At 49.8% G+C, this 21,645-nt stretch overlaps 1 protein-coding gene across 1 annotated transcript in view; it reads right to left on the reverse strand.

Moving 5' to 3' along the window:
- The window catches only part of MGMT (O-6-methylguanine-DNA methyltransferase), a 265,021-nt gene that overhangs the window by 210,736 nt on the left and 32,640 nt on the right, over window positions 1-21,645 (reverse strand). Inside the window, exon 2 of the mRNA XM_018041611.1 lies at window positions 3,482-3,618. Coding sequence (XP_017897100.1) covers window positions 3,482-3,606 — 125 coding nt within the window. The 5' untranslated portion in view covers window positions 3,607-3,618. The remainder of the gene's footprint in view (window positions 1-3,481; window positions 3,619-21,645) is intronic.

Raw genomic sequence — 21,645 nt, forward strand, 5'->3', positions numbered from 1 at the left:
TATGTACCAGCAGCAGTAGTTTTAAAGTAAAAAAAAAAAAAAAAGAAAAAAAAGAAAGAAGGAAAGAAATTAAGTGGATTTAGAGTACCATCAAAAACAAAGTATTTAGAAATAAGTTCTACAAAATACACATAGATCTTCAAGCTGGAAACTACCAAACATTACTGAGAAAAATTAAATAGAATCTAAACAAATGCAGAGATAAACCACAATCATGAACTGGAAAATTCAATTTAAGGTGTCAACCCTCCCAAAATTGATACATAGATTCAATGAACTCCAATCAAAATCCCAGTAGGCATTTTTGGAGAAACTGACACCTTGATTCTAAAAGTCATATGGGAAACTGAAACCTAGAAACCAAGACAATCTTTAAAAAAAAAAGGGGTGGGGGTGGCTGGAAGACGCAAAGACTTATCACAGAGCTCCATCAAGTCAGCATAGCACTGGCACAGAGCAGATGAAAAGGTCAGCAGAACAAAACACTGTCCAGACATGCAGAACCCACACAAGGATGGTCATGTGACCGACTGTCAACAAAAGCACCAAGGCAATTCCCTGGAGAAAGGAATTGGTTCCCCACTCCCCTCCTTCAGCAAATGATGCTGAGACAACTAAGTAACCTGCAAAAAATTGAGAACCTCACAAGTTAATTCGAGATGATGGAATACCTATCTAAACAAGAAAAGCTAAAATTACGTTTTTCAAATAACTGAAAATGTGAAATCAGAGCAGGAAAATATTTCTTAGAGACACAAAAGATGCTGAACAGAAAGGAAAAAATAGTTGGTCTTCCTCAAAATTAAAAACTTCTATTCACTGAAGACATTAGTAGAAAAATAAAAACATGTCCCCAAATGTGAAAAAATGATCAATACAAATATCTGATCACCAAATTGTAAGAACTACAAATTGAAAATAGCAGTTAAAAACACACAAGAGACCCGCCTCACAATGAACACTTACTGAGAACAGTGTTCAGAGATCAGCCAGTGGGAAAGGGCAGGTCACCACAGAGAGAAAGCAGACTTCGTACCCACCAGGATGACTGAACCTCTAAAACCTATCCACACCACACACGAGGGCACAACACAAACTCTCCTACATTCCCGGTAAAAACACAACAATGGTGACTGGGGAAAGCTGGCAATTTCTCAGGAGGTTATATATCCATTTGCCATGCAGTCCAGCCATGCAATTCACACCTAGGAATTCACTCAAGAGAAATGAAAACATCTGTCCATAAAGAGGCTTGAACAAGAATTCTCTTAGCAGTTTTACTCACGGTAGCCCCAGACTGGACAATTCAGCTGTCCAGCAACATGAGAATGAACAAACAAGCTGTGGTATATTCATATAACAAACTACTACTTCTTAAAAGAGAGTGAACTACTTACTGATGCACAAAACAATGCGGGTGAACTTTGACATCATCACTGAAGCAAATAAAAAAGCAGTATATGTTGTTGGCTCCATGTATGCAAATTTCAAGACCTGGCAGAACTAACCCAGCATGACAGGAATCAGAACACTGGATGCCAACGGGAGGGGCTGACTGAAAGGGGGCATGAGGGAACCTCCTGGAGTGTTTTATATCTTGCTTTGGGTTGGTGGCTGCATGGCTTTACATATCTGCAACAACTCACTGAACTTTATGACTTAAAAATCTATGGATTTTACATTATGCAATTTTTGCCTTGGTTTTGTAAATGAAACTGTTAATTCTCAGTATTCACAGAGATAATTTTTATGCTATTCTAATTCTGAACTCCCCCTCCCTCAAAATTAACCACATGTAACAGACCCCTGGTTTGTCCCCGCCACACACACACCTATCACCTCCATGTCGAAGCCTTAACTTCAGCCAGCACCCAACCACCTCCATGCTCCAGCCTGGCATGGCCAGTGAAGTAAGACAGGAGCCAGGGCTGCTCTGGAACGGGAGGTCCTCCCCTCCTCTCCCTGCTCTTCCCAGGAGCGGGCTGTGGCACCTCGCACCCAGAGCCCAGCCTGCAGATGCCGAGGGGAAAGCTGGGGGCTGGACTCCAGGGACCATCTCCCAGCAGACTCAGCTTACTGCCCACCCCCCCGTGCTTCTCCCCCAGAGAAATGGGCTGCATCTCACGAAGCCCTTGGTGGAGGAGCTTGCTTTCTGCAGCCCAGCCTGATCCTGACTCGATGTAGCAAGCACAGAGGGCAGAAGCAAAGCTAAGCCGCGTCCTCCCTCTGCTCTCACACTTGGGAATGGGCACTTGGGGCACTTTAAGAGGTGCTTTCCCTCCTACCTTTTCTTCCCCAAATTCACTGTGTCTTTAAAAAAAATAAAAAAGAATTCAGCACAAAATTTCTGTGATTTACTGTGCAATGAACATGCTAAAAGACAAAATGACATTTTCTCTACAAAGTATTTGGTGCCTGTGATTTTCTGAGCACTACAGCCAGATGGTTCTCATAGAAATAGAGAAGACTGTATTCATACAGTTCAAAGGTTTGCTTATTTTTCGGTCTTAAAAAAAGACTATTGATTGTAACATGCAGCTCTACAGGAAAAATCTTGACAGAGGCGGCGGAAACTGATATTTATTACTGCACTTGTGCTCATTACGGCCGTCTCTGACAGGGGTCCATTGAAATCAATTTTTATGTTTCTTATGCATTTTCTTTATCTAACGTTCCTGGAACTGTGTTTATTAGCCAGTTAAGACAAACACAGGGCAGAGGAGTGGGTGGTTTTTCCCCCTCTTCTGTCAGAAATAAAAAGAACTGCAATTTTAATACAACTGCTATTCACAATCAATGAATGAAGGAAATGGAATGTTACATTTCACAAGAAAACATTAAAAAGTGCTTTAACTTTATGTTTTTACAATTAGAGAAAATACCAGAGAGCATTCAAAAAAAGGGAGAAGGGAGTTCCATTAGAAACAGTAACATGCTAAACTTCCTCTGAAAAGGGTATTTTCCACCCTTCCCCTCAGCCACACACACACACGTCAACATCAGACACCATTTCCAAGAGCCCCACTGGGGCTCCCGATTAAGCGATTCCAGGACTCTGGGATAAAACTCACCTGGCAAGCTGATGAACAGTGAAGGCTGGTCCCAATTTAAAAATCAAGACTAGGCAAGCAGCTCCCTGTCACCAAATTTCCAGAGGGATCCCCCTAGCCTACTTGCTTTAAGAATCAAAGTGTTCAACGCTCACGGTACCTCTGTATACGTACATATTAATATGTCTTGGGGCTTCTAATTACAGGTTATGCTGCTACGGTTAATCAAAAGTGGAAGGTTCCTGGGCAACAAGCACAGATGCTGAAAATAACAATCATGGCCACACCATTTCTAGTGAGATGCTAATTTCTGTGATTTGTAGCGTGTGGCTTGTGTTACCCTGTGGTCAATGGTGAACAAGCAATAACCACATTCTCTCTGTCGCTCTAAACATACCAGGTAATGGGTGTCACACAGGACGCTCACTCACCCAGTGTCTGGGGTCTTCCCGCCATGCAGCTTTATCCCATGCAGACCCTGCTCACAACCAGAGATCTCCAGCTTCCCCAGAGGGCTGTCCATCACTCTGTATTTCATTTCACAGGTCTCGTCCATCTTCCCAAGAACCTAAAGAGAACAACCACTGCAGCTGAGCCCATGTGAAAGCGTGTGGTCACTCCTAAAGCAAACAGAAGCCCCAGCTATTTAAGACATAAGACATCTTCTGAAGCTTTCCTCCCCGTTTTTTGAATTTAATTATAATGTGTCATTTTTATAACACAGTTACTTTGGAGACAGAAAATTACCGTAATTACACAGAACAGCAGTGCATTCTCCTTCCGTTTCCTTAAATTTCTATCTCCCTTTCTTCTCAGTTATCTTTAACCAATGCATAGTCAAAGATGAAATTAAAGCTCCTCTTAAATAGACTCTAAAACTATTTAAAATGAAACAATTACCAACAACTTTTTAAATGACAACTGAAGATGAACCATGTGATATTTTGAATAAAGTATATTTAACAATAGAGCATTATGGAGTGAACTTACAGAAACAGTGCAGTTTAACTCCGCTCTTACACAATGGCCTCTGTGTTAACAGGTGGCTGGCTGGGTAGATGCGCACTGAAACACAGAGCTTTCGCTCTGGAAAGCACACAAATTTTAGCTACAAACTGAAGTCGCTCAGTCGTATCCAACTCTGTGACCCCATGGACTGGAGCCTACCAGGCTCCTCCATCCATGGAATTCTCCAGGCAAGAAAACTGCAGCGGGTTGCCATTTCCTTCTCCAGGGGATTTTCCTGACCCAGGGATTGAACTCTGGTCTCCTCATTGCAGGCAGACACTTTACCATCTGAGCCACCTGGAAACTGTCAGGGTAGTCCCTCTTTTCAATTTTTAAAGGGATCCAAAATGTAAGGACTTTAGCAATAGGGCAGCCCTTCATCCGTTCTCACCTTTTAAAACAGGAGGGACACAGCTGGGAACAAGATCTGTGTCTCTGACGTTTTGCATGACCTTCTCCATTTCAGGAGAAGGGCTTCGGAGGGGGGTCTAGTGGCGATCAGGAGGGTCAGGAAGAACTTGTCCAAAGAATTGTACAACAGCTATCCTATGATGTATCATCCATGTGAATTTTGAGGGACGTTAATTTTGGTCAACTCAGCAAAGGTTTACAAGAAAGAAAAGCTGTACTAAGAGCAGCAAGAAGCCAAGACCATGGTTTAGGCCAATTGACATTAAAAAAAAAAAACAACTCTTGACTCCAGAGGTGAGAGCTGCGGGAAGCCCCCCCCGGCCCGGAGCGGCGCTGGGCTGCTTCTTCCCCGCATGGACCCCTGCCCCGCCTCTACTAACACGCCTCTCTCCAGAGCTCCACCCTCAGCCACAACGGTCTAGGGTACACCAAGCTCCAGGGCAAGGCCTCCCTCTGAGCTCACCTGCTTACCTGCTCTCTCGACCTGTGTGTCCCGAAAACACGCCAAAAGAACTTGACAAAAACTGGAACCTTGCACAAAATCTCCTGTACACATCACTTCCACCCACCCCTGCCCTCACCCAGACCCGGATTCGCCCTGGGCGATGCGTCCCCGTGTGCCCCACCAGCTGTACCTCCGCAGGCACTCACCTCTCACTGTCAGCTCCTTCATTTCCACCCCACCAGCCAGGACTCCCCCACCAACTCTCACCTCCCTGAGGAAGGGCTCCCGGCACTCATTACACTCGGGCTCTTCCCAGGCCAACCACCTCTCAGCTAAAACGCTAACGACGTGAAGGGGCCACAGCAGGGCCAGCAAACTGCAGCCCATGGGCCAAACCCAGCCCAGTACCTGCTTTTGTAAATAAAGCTTTATTGGGATACACCCATGCTCGCCATTTACAGGCTGCTGGCCGTGGCTGCCCTCATGCTCCAGGGGCTGAGCCAACTGGCTGTCCTGCAGCCCTAAGTCACAGGCGCTCCTCACACGCATTGAGGGCTCCAGTCCCCGGGCGTGGACACCAGAAACTACCCCTCCCCGACCATGCAGTCTACACCATGCAGCCTGCTGTCTGCCCTACTGTGAAACTGCAGCACACCTCCGCCGCTCTCGCCCCAGGTTCTTCTCCCTTCCCTGTGCCTTCCACCTGCTCCTAACGTCTCTTGCTGTATCTCTGTTCGCTGAACCCAGGGTAGGCCAGGTGAGAGCAGGGAAGCTGGAAGAAAACTTGAAGAGCTGCAGGAACTGCAGACATGTTTACTCTCTGCAGGCTGGCACAGCAGGTGCAGCAGCAGCAGACATGCTGGAGCCTCTCCTCCCAAGGTTGACCCAGCAGACGCAGCCATCAGGCAGCCACAAGGGCGTCTCAGGTGGTGCTTAGACAGGGTACTGCGCGTGAGGGGCTGTAAGTGACCTCAGCTGTTACATAACCACAAATTCACAAAACGTGGGGCAGGAGCCAGCAGCCACGGGGCCAGAGAGAGCCTGACCACCGCCACCTGGCCAGCTGCTCTTTCTCTATGTAAGGCCACGCTGATCGCCACCTCTGCCTCCCAAGAGCCCAGGACAGAAGAACAAGCCATGCCTTGAAGAGGTCAAGTGGCGTTCCCCAAACCGCACGATGCTCCAGCATCACTCCCCAGGCTCAAAGGCGCGTTAGAGGGATAAGAAGAAAGCAGCTTTGTTTTTCTACAAGTACTCGCCAACTGTTCACCGACCCCTGCCCTCTACCCAGTCCTGCTCAGAAGCACTGGCCTCCGTCAGGCTGTTTCGCAGGCAGGACTCCTGCTTCCAGGCACGAGAAACCAGTACTGGCTAATTTAAGCACAAAAGCAACTTATTGAAAGACTCACAGAAGTTCTGGGAAGAAGTTTAGAAAACAGTAGGAACCAAGACTGGCCACCGTCCAACCACAGGCAGCACCAAGCCTCAGGATACACCTGTGGGAGCGCCGGGGACTGCAGGCACGCGGCAGGCCCCAAGGGCACCGCCGCCAGCGAACAGGATGCTGCGGCCACTGTCAGCGCCCTGCTGCCCGGGCTCCCTCTCACGTGTCCCGGGACTCGAGGCCCAGACAGGAGCTCAGAGCTGGCGTGGGGCCAGGCCCGTGGCACCTGTGTCGAGTGTCCAGGAAGAAGGACAGCTGCCAGGAGGGCTTTTTCCGTGTCGGCCCCCCTCAAGGACACGGACCAGCACTGCTACAGAAAGTAAGACTGGCACAGCGCCAACCGCGAGAAAGGTCGAACGGCAATTTCCACTCCCCTTCCCAGGCCTCAACCTTCTCAACAATAAGATAGGAATGGTAATCCTGTTTTCACCAACTTCACCAGGGTATTCTGTGGGCCCCCCTGGAGAAGATGGGAAAAGCCAAGAATGGGGTGGGCCAGGTACTCTTGCATTTGGAAAGACCTCTGTCCTGCTCGGCACACACCCAACCCTCACCGTTACTCCAAGCAAAGGCTGGAGAGACACGTCCAGGTGTGCAGAGCAAGCCAGGGGCAGGCAACGAAGGTGACTTGGGGCATGGGGGCACGAGGGATTCCCCCACTTGGGAGGACAAGAGAGCTCAGGCCCCTCACTCCTCTGGGAGAAGGGCCTTGCAGGTCAGGCCAGGTTCCTAAGCACAGCCCAGACTGGCTGCACTTCAGAGGCCACTGACCTGGAATGCAGGGAAAGGGCAGCCAGCCAGCTTCCTGAGCTGGAAGGGCTGCCTCTGAACCGAGTAATGGCCACACGCTCCAGCTCCTCCACCTGTGAGGGGCCACAAGGACTCCAAAGCTCGGCCCGAAGCCGCCGCGCTGCCTGTGGTCTGCAGCGGCACACACCTCGCAACACCACACTGGCCCCGGACCACTACCTGGGGCTCGACTCACAGCCCGCGCGCGGCTGCCTCTGCACTCTCAGAACCAGCTCCGCCAGCCTGCACAGAGCGGGGGGCCAACCACAATCATGCCAAGAACCAGCAAAGGGTAGCTCGTTCTTAATAGGAATAACTGGCAAGTTCAAAGTCTCAGTTCTGAACAAGTGGCAGGTCACTTCCAGCCATATCCACGCAGCGGATCGTGTAGTTACGTGAAGTCTGAGGGAGTGAGCTCCTTCGACTTCCTTACTGGGTAAACAGGATGGAAATCACAGCCTACCTCCGTGTTCCTGAATGTAAGGACTCCCCGAGGACTCGGGCCTGGTACCCGCGGCCCAGCCCCTCCAGCCTCAGCCTGGCTGTCCTTTCAGGAGCGCCTCTGGGCTTTCAGGCCCATTAGCAGCACCCTGCTCGTCAGAGATAATGAACCATAACCCACCGATGGCTACTTTGCCAGAAAAAGAAAAGCTGCAATTTTTACAATATTTTACACCAACTCTGCCAGAAATGGCATTTGAGACTCCACAGAAGCCTGTGCAAAACTTCCTTTCCTGTAGACAACCATGACATTCCGCACAGAGTCCTTCCATGAGCAAGAGTAAAAATTAGCTGAATACTGAATCCTACTATGTAATGGATAATGTGTCCCCAGGACAGAAGCGCTGGGCCATTTGGCGTGGAGTGTGTGTTGAAGAGAAGCCCAGGCTGAAATAGCAGGCGTGCTATAGGTCCCGTGGAGCTGGCAGGCCTGGCAGAGGGGTGGGGGGAAGCCAGCAGGAGAGACAGGGGCGTCACAGACACCAGGAGGGACCCTCAGAGGCTGGAACCAGGCAGCAAGAAGGGCGCGGTTTCAATAGCAGGCGAACGCGTCAGGGAGCCAGGGCGTCTCAACACAGGCTGGTGGGAGGCGCCGTCTGGAAAACAACAATGCCAGACACACACGGGGCTGCCACGCACATGGTGGCACAAAGAAGCTGACGGAATCCTGAGCCCTGTAAGCACAACAGACCTGCCCAACACCCCACAGCAACGCCCCCAGGCCGCGAAAGCCAACCCACCTCCAGCTCTGAGATGGAATCCCACCAACGGACGCCAGCCCAGAGAAGACCGTGACTGTGACCCCAACAAGCAAGCTGCAAAGGGAACGAGACCCAGGAAACACGCTGCTCACTGCGGACTCTCCAACATTCACGGCCCAAGCACCAAGCCTAGGGCCAAGCAGGTTTCTGGCAGCCAGGCAGGACTCATGGCCAGGCTGCTGCCAGGTGGGGAGGGTGGCTGCCCCAGGGGAGCAAGGCCACCTGCTGCAGGGGAACAGCTGAGAAGGTCTGGAGAAAGTGACATCTACGCAGAGACTGGAATCACAAGGAGCCGGCCAGGTGAGAAGGCGTGCGTGGGAAGCAGGCCGGGTGGAGAGCCCAGCAGCAGAGCTGGGGGCCGGGGAGGAGGCCCAGCCCCTGCAGAGAGAACCGCGGGCAGACACGTGGCCTCCATGGATCAGCGTCTAGCCTCGCTTTGTCCCTGAGGTGCCCCAGAGCTTTACACTGGGGACAAATCCACCAGGTTGGCCTTTTCAAAGACATCCTCTGGCTGCTGTGTAAAGAATGGTTGAGCACGGAGGTTGGGAGTTGCGGTGGAGACAATGGAGACAGTTCGAGGCCTGACAATGAGCTCAACCCGTGCGGGAGAGAAGGCAGCCTGCGTAACGCGCTGTGAGTAAGGGTTAATAGTGAATGTTCAACAATACTCGGGTGCCCTTACGCATGAGCCCCCAGGCTCAGGGGCGCACAACTGGAGTAAGACAAACGGGGTCTACCGGGGGAGGAAGACTGCCCACAGAGGGCAAATCCTGCCAAACGATCTTTGCAGCTAGATCCAAAAGTGCTCTGAAGTAAAAGCGTATTTTAGACTATCCATATAGATACGGTAGAATGATTTAAAGTATCCACCTGCATCTCTTACTTGCATGTTCTGAGTTTTCTACAGTAAACCTGAAATTCTTTTACAAGGATAAAAACTGTATTAAAATTCAACATAATATACAGATGATGTCAGCAGATGCTCTACATTTACCACTGTCTCAATCTCACAGCCATAAAACAAAGGACTGTTACTACTTTTCTTTGTAAAATAAAAACTCTGGGGTATGAAATTGTATCTGACTTACAAAAAAATGGGGGGGGGGTGTCCTTCCCTGGTAGTCCAGTGGTTAAGAATCTGCCTTGCAACACAAGGGATACCAGTTTGATCCCTGGTCCAGGAGACGATTCAGCCTGCGCTCTGGAGCCTGGGCTTCACGACTGCTGACGCCCAGACACCCAGAGCCTGCGCTCTGCAATGAGAGAAGCCACCGCCAGGAGAGAGGAGCCCCACCCGCCACAGCCAGAGAAAGTCCGTGCGCAGCAGTGAAGACCCAGCAGAGCCAAAACAACCAGATCTCAAAAAAAAAAAGTTGGATAAAATAAAGATCCAAGAAAGAAATCACATCTCCTTTCCCGTCACTAGTTCCTACACATGAGGCCTGCACAGCCCCCCAACACCTTGGGGCCCTCCCTTCCTGCCTGACCTCACCCCTGGCTGGCGAACCCGATCCACTCCACGTCTACCGCGCCTTGCAACACACAGACATGGCTCTTGCCTCAGCACCTTTGCACCTGCCACGCATGCTGCCTGAAACGCCTTCCCTTCACATTCTGGCACAGTGGCCTCAGTCTCTTAGTTCACAGTCCTGCTCAAACGCCACTGTCTCAGAGAAATCTTCCTAAAACAGTCCATCTCCTTCATCCATCCTTTCCATCTTTTTCCTTTATAGCACTTGTGTCATGTAAAATTATACTAGGTTTATTTTATTTGCCATATGTTGCCTTCACTAGAATATAAGCTCCAATACAGGTAGCAAGTGTTATGTGACAACTCTGGCCAATGAATAAGGAGAAGTCTGCTGAGGAGTCTTGTTTTAACTTTAAAAAAGTTTTTACATGGCCAGCACCATCTCCTCCCCTTTCTCCCTTTCTTGACACTGCACATGTGATGCCTGGAGCCGTGGCAGCCATTGATAAACATGAAGCAAAGGCAACGGGTTGGAGAGCCCCTAGCCCCGACGCTGCGGCCCCTACCACACCAGTGCTGTCTGTGGCTAGACTTCTCCTTGTGTGAGGAAGGGAGAGCTGTTTGTTTCAAGCCAAGGTTGTGAGGATTTCCTGTTTCAACTTGAAAAGTGAAAGTGTAGTCTCTCATTCATAGCCAACTCTTTGCGACTCTATGGACTGTAACCCTCCAGGCTTCTCTGCCCATGTAATTCTCCAGGCAAGAATACTGGAGTGGATTGCCATTTCCTTCTCCAGGAGATCTTCCCAACCCAGGGATCAAACCTTGGGTTTCCGACATTGCAGGCAGATTCTTTACCGTCTGAGCCACCAAGGGAGCTGACGCTGTATACTAACACTTAGAATGCATCATAGGTGCTCAGCAAATAACTGTTGAATGTTATGCTCCGAGCCCGTATCTCCGAACCGACCGAGAGAGCAAGTCCACCACAGTATTGCAAACGCAAGAAGGGAGTTTGTTTATTCCTAGCGCGCTAGGGCCCAAGTCTCATCCCACACAAGGGATTCTGACAAGAGCCCCGAACAAAGGAGTATGGCGGCTTATATACAGGCAGTTCTTTGTCTCAGTTACAGGAGTAGCTGGCATTACATGATTGGCCAGGCAGGATGAGCGCATATCCTGTCTCTTTCTGGTAAACATGACTCAGGTCCTAGAGACCGTCGTTTGGTCCCTAAAATTGAATAAATGAGCTAATTATCCAAATCAGTCAAGTATACTTGATGTGAGAACTCAGAAGGAGAACTCCAGGATTAAAGACAGGCTGGGGTCTGAGGGCCAGAGGCTTCCTGGAAGATTGCCTACACAAAAAGACGAGTCACCTTTCCTGAGGGAGGGGTGAAGGAGGGGGCATTCCTGGCAGGCAGGTCTGCCGTGCTAAGGCCCTGAGCCAGAGGGAGCACAGCGTGGCTGGGAGCTCGGGAGGCAGCAGACACGGGACGGCAAGGACCCACATCAGAGGGAGCCCACGGCAGTAGCTCCTGTGGGGACAGGAGCAGGGGGACAAATGGAAGCACCGAGGACCCAAGAGCCTCCTGAGCAGGGGAGGGGCGTGTGGTGTCTGGGATGCTGTAACCACCCCACAGGGTTATGATGTGTTCATAACAGAATCTGCTCCAGTAACATCAGGCCATGCTGGTTTCCAAGCCAGAAAGAGGAGGAAAAGTTGTACCACCCAGCCATCGTTACTCCTAAACAACAGCTTTACAGCTGAGGAAAACAGGGGCTTGTGTTGGCAACGGCGATCTGCAGGCCCTTCTTCCAGAAGCAGCCAAGTGGAGGCCTGGGGAGCCCCATGGGAGGACGGGAGGAAACCCACCACCCAAAGCCCACCATCAGTTTCCAATGCGCCAAACCCACACGCATGTGATCTGAGAGCTAGGCTACAGGGTCCTGTGGAGGCTGTGACAAGCCAGCTCTTTGAATATTTTCCAAGAGCCACAAGGGGCCTGCTCACATGGTGGGAAACCTGACTTCCTTAATGGAGTCCCCCAGCCGCAGGTAGAACCAGGCCCACACGCTTTCAGGGGGACAGCACCACAGGCCACGTTTAGGACACAGAAGGGGTTAAGCAGCCAGCCAGCCAGCCCCCCCTTCCACTCCCATGAAGCACAAGCCCGTGACCCCAGCCTGGAGGCCTGGCAGGCCCAGCTCCCTGCATCATCATGGCAGCCACCTAAAGCCACAGAGTGGCTGACATTAATTGGTGGCAGAAAAAAATTGATTTTTCATGGCTATTTGGAGACCTCTGAAAAAACTAAGTGAATTTCGTTTCATCTCCCTTTCAACATGAATGGTATTTAATGTTCTGAATTAAGCAGTTGGCGCCAGCGGCCGGGTTCCCACTATATCAAAAGCAAGAAACCCAGTAACAAGCTGTCTCTCTCCTTCTCTGCTTGTAGCATTCCAGGCCGGCCACGCCTGTTTAAACACTGTCCTTCCAGAACCATCTTCACAGTCCTCTACCTTCCACTTTTAATCATTTCTAGTATCGGTATCCTGCACAATGAAAACGACCAGAGAGAGGCTAGGAAAAGAAACCTTGCCTGCCTTCTTCCTCGCAGTGCCCAAACATGGAGCTCAGACGTGCTCCTGAGGCTGCCCCCGAGCCAGTGCTCAGCCCACAGACGAGCCCAGGCTGCCCCAGGAGCCACATCTCAGGCCTCCCGGCCTTTCCATCTGCTATGCGTGTGAAGTGGGAGCCCGCTGGCACTGAGAACTGATGTAGGAAAGGGGCGCAACCCAGCTCCAGTTCCTTCTGACATCAACAAAGCCATCACGAAAAGATGACCAGTTTTACAATCACCCTGCTGAACAGAGGACGAGAAAAAAGGCATCAGGGAAGCACCTTTGTCCTCGTTACTCAAGATCAGCCCACCTAACTATCAGGTGTGAGGGATTCTTTTAACTAGGAAAAAAACATGTAGAACCCCTACAAGAGAGAAGAAGAGAGAAAACCCCCTACCGATCACCTCTTAATAAGCCTGGCCAAAGAGGGTGAAGAAGAAAGTGGATAGGACTGGTCCCCACCAGGTGTGTGAGTCAAGAAGGAAAACACCAGAGAAAAAGCCAGGCCAGTGGCTAAGACCCAGCTCACAGTGCCACCAGGCGGGGGTCTCCACCGTGGAATTTCACCAGGTCACTTTCCATCAAAAGAGTCAAAATACGGCTCAATTATGCTCTAACAACCAAGAAGAAGGCTTCAATTTGGCTGAAATGATTTTACCAAACAAAATACTGGCACTGCCACCTGGTATATCAAATTTAGAACAGATTCAAAAGTTGTGCAAAAACATCACTTCGCGTCTATACAAAAGCCTGCAAATGGATGTTTATGGCCGCTTTATTCACAATGCTAAAACCTGGAAGCGATCAACACGTTCCTGGCTTAGTGAGCGGCTGAAGTGCTGCCCAAGACCAGGGACTATTAGTCACCGCTGCAAAGAAATGCAGCTTCAAGCCATGGAGAGGCACAGAGGGACTTAAACGAATGTTGCTAAGCGAAAGAAGACGGAAAAGCCTCCTGAAAGGCCTGCGCGCCCTGTGATTCCAATCATGTGGAAACAGTGACACCACCAGTGGTTCCCAGGGCTGGGGAGAGAGGGCAGAAGAGCAGAACACAGACTTCCGGGGTGGGGAAACCGTTCTGGAGGCTGCGTGACATTACACTGAATACAGCTGTCCAAACCCGTGGGGAGCACCAGACCCAGAGTGAACCCTGACGTGAACAATGGACAAACGCATCAATGTGTGTGTTGGGGGTGATGGTGAGGAGGGACAGGGGTGTATGGGAACTCCCTGTACCTTCTGCTCAACTTTGCTGTGAACCTGCAACTGCTCTAAAAAATAAAGTTTATCTTCATAATTAAAAAAATAAATCACCCCAAAGCCTTCTGCTATGGCCCTGACATGAAAGGTTCTGCATTACAGATACACGGCTAGGCTTTCAAATGAAACCTGCTGGTGTGGGGGTCCCACAAATACTGAGCTCTGCCTGTTCCCAGCTTATACAGACTTTCAGAACATGGGATCTGTGCTTTTTTTCATTTTCATCACTGGAGCCGGCCCTGCATGGCACAGCACCATCCTGATTAACCACACTTTAGTCTTGAAGAATACTCATCACAACAAGGGTTGGGAGGTCAGGGCCAGGGCGGAGCTTAGCCCCACAGCATCACCCACAGGTGCTTCTTGTTGAATAAGTGTCACCAGTCATCTCAACAACCCACTACAAGCTGCATGTTATAAAAACAGCTGAGAAAATGCCTGCCTGTCAGAGCTGCTGTGTTAGAGGGATGTTTAGGAAATTTGTTCACTGGTCTTTAAAACCACCATTTCTAGAATAAAAAGAGGCACCATCTACACTTTTAAAGTATACTTAAAACTCAGTTCTCCTTTCTAAAGTTTTCATTTTTGTTCTTGTTAGCAAACTAAGGTATACACCATGCAGGAAGATAACTGCTTTTCTGTTCTGAAGCTCAAAGGCTGTTGTGAATTTGTGCAAATAGACAGGAATTGGTTAGGGAGCAGTTGGAATATAAACTCGTGTGTGTGTGTAAAAGAAACTGTTGTGAATCTGTGCGAATACACAGGAATTAGGGAGCACTTGGAATACAAACTCATTTGTGTGTGTGTGTGTAAAAGAAACAGACCACAGAGAAAGTGCATAAAACTAACACATGTACAGCTTAACAAACTACTCCAGAAATTTCTTGGAACTTCAAGCATTTTTGAAAAATATTTCCAGGTACAATACCAAAGTGACAATCACTGCACACATATCCATTCTAACAGTTCAGCTAAAATACCTCTGCATCTTGCCAAAACTCGGTCCATGATACCAGAACTATCTACAGAGAGAACAATAAAGGTCTTTTCAGAAGTGTATCAGCGACAACTATTAAAAATATTCCCTACAAAGCTTTCCTACTAACCAAAGCACTGCAGACCAGACTCAAATCTACACAGACCTGCAGTGAAGTGAGAGGCTGAGGTCACAGCATGTTCACATCTGAGTGTACACGCTCTCCGGGTACACAGGGGGGCCTACACACACAAGACTACAAGTGAAACACTGTACACCTGCCTAGCTGATTAATTTCAGGGAAGAAAAACTTAACACTGAAATGAGAATGATGCACGAAAACCACATTTTTATTAGGGTGAAAAAGGAGACTTCAAAGATGTTTCCCACTTGCTGGGTTCCCAGACCCAGGAAGCACCAGCCACTGCCCCCAGGGCCCCTCCTCTCAGGGGGCTTTGGGTGAAAGATGGGCGAACCTCCATTCCAAGGTGTTAGCTGCAGCAGGTTATGCTGTTTACCCCTCTTCTGGCAATTCAGAGAACATCTGAATACTTGGCGAAGGAAGAGCTATTCTTGAATAACTAGTGTACCAGGAGCCAGAAGGCCAGATGCCCCAATGATCAGAGAAAGCAGGTTACAAAGAAGAATGAGGCCCAGACCTCCCGCGAGGAGCCCAAACAGTCAGAGGCAAGATGAGAACTTTGCATCCACAGCCACTCGAGCAGGATTTGGAAAAGCAGCCAGGAAGTCTTAATTCTGCAAGACGACCCCTCCTTCTAGCTCCTCCTCTGCTCTAACGGGCCGGGCCTCTGTGCTCGGCGGGGAGCCAGCACTGGGCGGACACGAAGCGCCAGCAGGGCAGCAGGCGTACCACAGGTCTCCTCGGCCGGGGCGAGCCTGCCGCCTGGTCCTCGGGGTCCCACGCGGCCTAAGAGTCTGGCCGGCTCAGCCCCCACGCCAGGGCCCGGGCCCCGAGAAGGGGAAGGGAGGCTACAGGTGACCCTGAGCGGCCGCTCACGCCCGGTCCCAGGTCCCCTCGCCGCTCCAGAGGTGGCACGACACCTGGGGGCTCCTGAGGTGGGAGCGACGGCCATGGCGGGGAGGCCCCCCAGGGCTGTGGGCCGCACAGGAGCCGGCCTCCCAGGGCAGCGTTGCGGGACACCCCGCTGCTGACCGCAGCCGTCCTAGGGGAGGCGCACGCACACAGCGGGCCCTGCCGCGAACGCCCCCCTCCACAGCTCCTTGCGCTCAAGGCTGACTGGCCTTTCCTGCCCGTTTAAACTAGAAGGCGCACCCTACGCTGTTATAAGACGCCCCTTGGGGTTCCGGGCACTCACCTCAGGAAAAACAGCCGACTCTGCAGCGCCGCAAACCCTGAGTCTCGCGGGAACCCCGAGTCCCGACGAAACCCCAGATCTCAAAAGAACCCCAATTCTCACGGGAACTCCACATCTCGCGTGAACTCTGCGTCCACCGCCGCCCAACCCACGGGACCCAGAGTCTCGCGAGAACGCCAAGTCCCACGTGAACCCTGAGTCCCAAGGGAATCCTGAGTGCCCTGTGGAACCCGAAACTTCGTGGGAAGCTTGAGTCCTGAGGAAACCCCCGAGTCTCACAGGCACCTCAAGTCCCCGTGAGGACGCAAGAGACTCATGTGAACCCCGAGTCCCACGAGAACCCAGAGCCACGGTGCCCTGTGCCCAGAATGTGGCCCGGTGGGCAGGGATCCAGAGCACCCACAGGATCCCGAGCACCCACAGGATCCCAGCAACAGACTGACACCTGAGCCCCTTACTCCCCAAATCTCACAGCATCCCCGCGTCAGTCGTGGCATCCTGAACGTTGGTAAGGACAGAGAATGAGCTGCTTATAACTTACTGTGAAGAAAAAAAATGAAAAAATGCCACCTTTTCCCTAACTTTTAACTACCGTTAGGACTGCTTATGTGAACATCCGCGAGGAAAGTAGTCGTGTGGAGGTCTGATGGCGGGAGCTCTGGCCCGCGTCACCCCTGGGGGTTTGGCGGCCTCCCACGGGTCCTCAGCGCACCCTGCCGACAGCCCCCGCCTCACAACCTGAAGACGTTCCACGACTCGAGGCACCAACTCAGTCCCGGGCTCTACGGTGACAGTCTGTCACGGAGCTCCAGGAGAGAGTGGCAGGCTGGTGCTCACAATGAAGTGTCAGGTCTTGAAACAACTGTGATGTCTTGGGAAGCTTCAGCTTAAATATGTCATAGCAGAAAATAACCTCATTCTTTACCCACCCCTACAGTTGGGCAAAGTTTAACTGACTTAAGAGAATAAGAAACATGTGAGAACAGGCGGGAAGATCTGAGAGAAACACTTTTCAATCTGGCAAAGCAGCCAAACCCAAGAGATGCCTGCTGCAGAGCAGGACAGGACAGGCCGCGGGCTGCAGCCACCGCAGAGCTGGGCCAGCAGGGCTGGTGGGGAAGTGCAAAGCTCTCACACTTGTCTTCCTGACAGCAAGATGTGAATCAGAATCGTCCTCACCCACGAAGAACCCCAGAGTATCAAAGTATCAGAGGTTTGTCTGCAATCAAGCCAGGAGAAAGACGTTCTAGTCAATAAAGTTTCCCACCTGTGTGTGGATAGAACCTGTATGTTATAAACACTTGCTTTTTGTGTCGCTGATGTAATGAGCCTCCACAGGGGACTCACTATAATTCTGTCCCCTGGTTCAATAACCCAATCCCTGTTTGCACTGATTCATACAGCACAGTGAGTACAGTTAGATCCAGACTCCATAACAGGCTCTGCCGAAATCCTCAAGAGACGGCTCCAGCAAACAGCCAGGAAGCACATCCCCACACCTGGAAGATGAGTCAACGGTGGCTTTTGGGGAGGACTATAGTAATATCCCTGCCCAAAGTGAATGTCCCGCCAGGACCCACTGACCAGCTGCAGACAATTAATCCCTGACTCCACCCTTCATCAGCCTTTCCTGGGTTCAGTACAGTTCAGTTCAGTCGCTCAGTCGTGTTTGACTCTTTGCGACCGCATGAATCGCAGCACGCCAGGCCTCCCTGTCCATCACCAACTCCCAGAGTTCACTCAAACTCACGTCCATAGAGTCCGTGATGCCATCCAGCCATCTCATCCTCTGTCGTCCCCTTCTCCTGCCCCCAATCCCTCCCAGCGACAGAGTCTTTTCCAATGAGTCAACTCTTCTCATGAATGAGGTGGCCAAAGTACTGGAGTTTCAGCTTCAGCATCATTCCTTCCAAAGAATACCCAGGACTGATCTTGCAGTCCAAGGGACTCTAAATTAGAGTCTTCTTCCAACACCACAGTTCAAAAGCATCATTTCCCGGGTGCATTCCACAAATAAGGCAAGGTGCTCAACACCAAGAAGGGCTGAGAGTAAAGAGCAGGGACACGGGTGGGCGAAGAGGCTGTGCACCTGACGATGATCGGGGTTGGCAGGGTGCAGGGCATTTTAAAATGGTTGGGGTAAGTCCAAATAAAAACACTTCAGGATGTGCGAAAATGACATGAAATTCACATTTAAGAGTCTATAAATAGTTTCAGTAGAATGCAGCCAGGCTCATTGTGTTGTCTACAGAAGCTCTTGTGAGTACAGCTGACCCTTGAATAACATTGATTTGAACCATGTGGATCCACTTATACGCGGATTTTTTTCAATAGTAAATGCTATAGGACTGCACAACTCTTGGTTGGTGGAAATGGTGAATGCAGAACCATGATATGGAGGGCTGACTATAAATTATGCTCGGATTTTCAACTGTGTGGGATGGGGGGTCGGGGTGGGGGTGTCCCTAACCCCCATGTTGTTGAAGGGTCAGCTGTAGTTGTGATAGGACCATACAGCCTGCAAAGCCAGCAACATTTACCATACAGTTTATTTTAGGAAAAGTCTGCCACCTCCTGACCTCAAAGTACGTAAGTGATTATCAGACTGTCCCAGTTTTTGTCCTGTCGGATCCTTCTCTCCCACCTGCTAATAAATAAATCCCAAGATCCACTTTGATGGCATATGCTCCCCCCACCCTGTCTCTGACACTACAACCTCGAGCAAGAAGTAGGTACCAAAGCTCTCTGGAATTTCTTAAGTACTGGCTTAGAAAAACCAGCCACTAGGTCTTCAAGAGTGCTAAGACTGGCCACCACTAAGGACCACCGGATTAGGGCCTCTTTATCCCTAATAAAGAATCCACTGCAGACTGTTTCTGCGGTGAAGGATTCTCGGGTGAGAAGAGCGCTGTGATTGATGACTTGCATCCCAAATGGAAGAGTCTTATGTTCCAGACACGCTCCGGCGGCCGAGAACGAGCCAGCCTTGATGGCACAAGGCTCTTGGAGGGACAGACACCATCCCCACCGCAAGGCCAAGCAGCCACTGACACACACACTGCTGCTGCTGAACGACTAACCCAAGGCAGGAAATTTTATGTTCTGAATTAGCTACATTATGCCCAAAGCCTATCAGTGGCTTGATAACTTGGACATTTAATTCTATACCTTTTACTCTTTAAACAATAATTCAGTCTAATCCCGTGGCTGAAGCCAAGATTTCCAGACCAAAAGTGCACTTTCCATTTGATTAAATACTAATAAATGCAAGAATAAAATACTAGTCTTTTATCTTACAGTAAATTCTTCAAAAACCATATACTCTAAGAATTAATTATCTCTCTGGAGAAGGAGATAGGTTCTTCCTCTCAAAGATAGCTGAGTAGTCTCAAACTCTTAATTACAACATTTAAAACATAACTGATAGCAGTCCAGGGCTTATAGAAAGATGACATCATAGTGACCTGTCAGTCATCACGGCCTCAAGTGGAGCATCTGGACAGTCAGTGAAGGGATGAAGAGAATCAGGCAGGATCTCCCTGCAGAAAAGACCTCACAGAGCTACGACCCTCAACAAAGCATATAAGCTGGTATCATACACCCTTGGCCTTTTTCCCATCTGTGTTTGGTACTTTAAAATTTAGAAAGTATCTTCATATATTTCACCCATTAAGAAGTAAACAAAGGTAAACGCTGTCAAAAGGAAGATGGTACTCAATTGAATTCACCGAGTAAGGGGGTTTTCTACCTTATAAACAGGGTATCGAGACAGGGCACTGACACCAGTCTCTGTAATGGTTCTGTGCCCAGGGGCAGCACCCAGGGCCAGCGCCAGCTCACACCATGTGACCACAGTGATCTCCAGCCTGAGATTCAGCACAGGAAACCGGCCTTGGCCATGAGGAGGGAAAGGGGATGCCCTGCAAGGGGATGTTGCTGTTCAGTCGGTCATGTCCAACTCTTTGCGACCACATGGACTGCAGCACACCAGGCCTCCCTGTCCTTCACCATCTCCTGGAGTTCATTCAAACTCATCCATTGAGTTGGTGATGCCATCCAACTGTCTCATCCTCTGTCGTCCCCTTCTCCTCCTGCCTTCAATCTTTCCTGGCATCAGGGACTTTTCCGACGAGTCAGCTCCTCCCATCAGGTGGCCAAAGTATTGGAGCTTCAGCATCAAACTTTCCAATGGCTAGGGCTGAAGCCACAGAGATGTCAGACCTCGCCCCATGAGGTAGGCAGGAGGGTGCAGGAGCCACCATCTGCCCAAGTGTCCTCTGCACAGGGTCCCATCCTCAGTGTAGGTGACAGAGAAACAGTCCATCCTTCTAGGAAGCTGGAAGAAGACTCTGTGGCACCAGTCCCAGTCTGTGGGCCACAGGTTCCATTTGGGAACATGCTTTCTGCAGGGTGCTGGCAAGACAGAGCTGGGCCTGGAGAGAGAAATGCACAGCGGGCCCTTGGCAACCTCTCCAGCCCCATGCCCTCCTGTGTGATGGGGACACCATGAGGACTGATGAGATAGTCGGGGATACCCGTGGGTCAGGCAGCATTACCCACGGCCCCTTAGAAAATCAAGGCCAAAAAAAAAAAAGGGGGAGGCGGGGTGGGTAAAAAAGAGAAAAAGAAAATCAAGGCAAGGCTGCTGGCCTGTGGAGCAGCCAAACTGCCTCTGCCTGCGTGTGAGTTTGCCCTGCACACATGTACTCACAGAAAAGACGACAGGCCACAACACAGCAAAGTCTCTGAGCCTCCCTTACCCCTCTGGTCCAGAGTTAACTCCCCTCCCCTCCCCCAGCAAAGAAGGGGCAGGTAGCCCTGTCTCTCCTGCGCCAAGTCAGCAGGCTGGGAACAGGTTAGAGTCAGACTACATCCCAAGACTGACCCAGCTCAGAAGTGCTGGGCCACACAGGCCAGCCCAGGACGAGGTCGTCTCTGGGTACTGAGATCTATGCACTGGAGGAAAATGAGGATGAAGCTATGGGATCAAACCAGGTTCAAATGAAATTCATTGTTTAATATAGAAAAATCATTTTGCTCAAGTTCTATGATTTCAGACACTTGTGATACACACAGAGAAGATATACCTAAAATCCACATTTACACACAGAATCTATGTTTCAATAAAAACAAAGACCAACTCATAACCAATTTATCTACAATGAGTAAGTACTCTGCAAATATTTTTCCTTGGAAATAGGGATTATTACAAAATCATATGTAAGCTATCCCCAATCTTTGTTCAAATAATTGATTGATGTAATCATTTCTCTGTCGAATATTCCCACTATGAGGAAAAATCTCCATTGTCTATTTCAAAAACTAGCAGAAATGTAAAACTTCTCACTACAAAATTTAGCTGATACATTTGATCTAAGTTACAACAGATTGCTTCAGATAATATTCACAGATGAACAGCTTATCAATCTGCCATGTTAATTTCAAGGGTAACTTGAATTAGAAGAAAAATCCAGACTGTAACAGAAAAAAATAATTAACTTTTAACTTTGATAATTAACTACTTCTTTGAACGCTAAGAATACTACTATTAGCAAGCAAACTAACACTTA

Source organism: Capra hircus, chromosome 26 (genome assembly GCF_001704415.2).
Source record: "Capra hircus breed San Clemente chromosome 26, ASM170441v1, whole genome shotgun sequence".
NCBI classification, from domain to species: Eukaryota; Metazoa; Chordata; class Mammalia; order Artiodactyla; family Bovidae; genus Capra; species Capra hircus.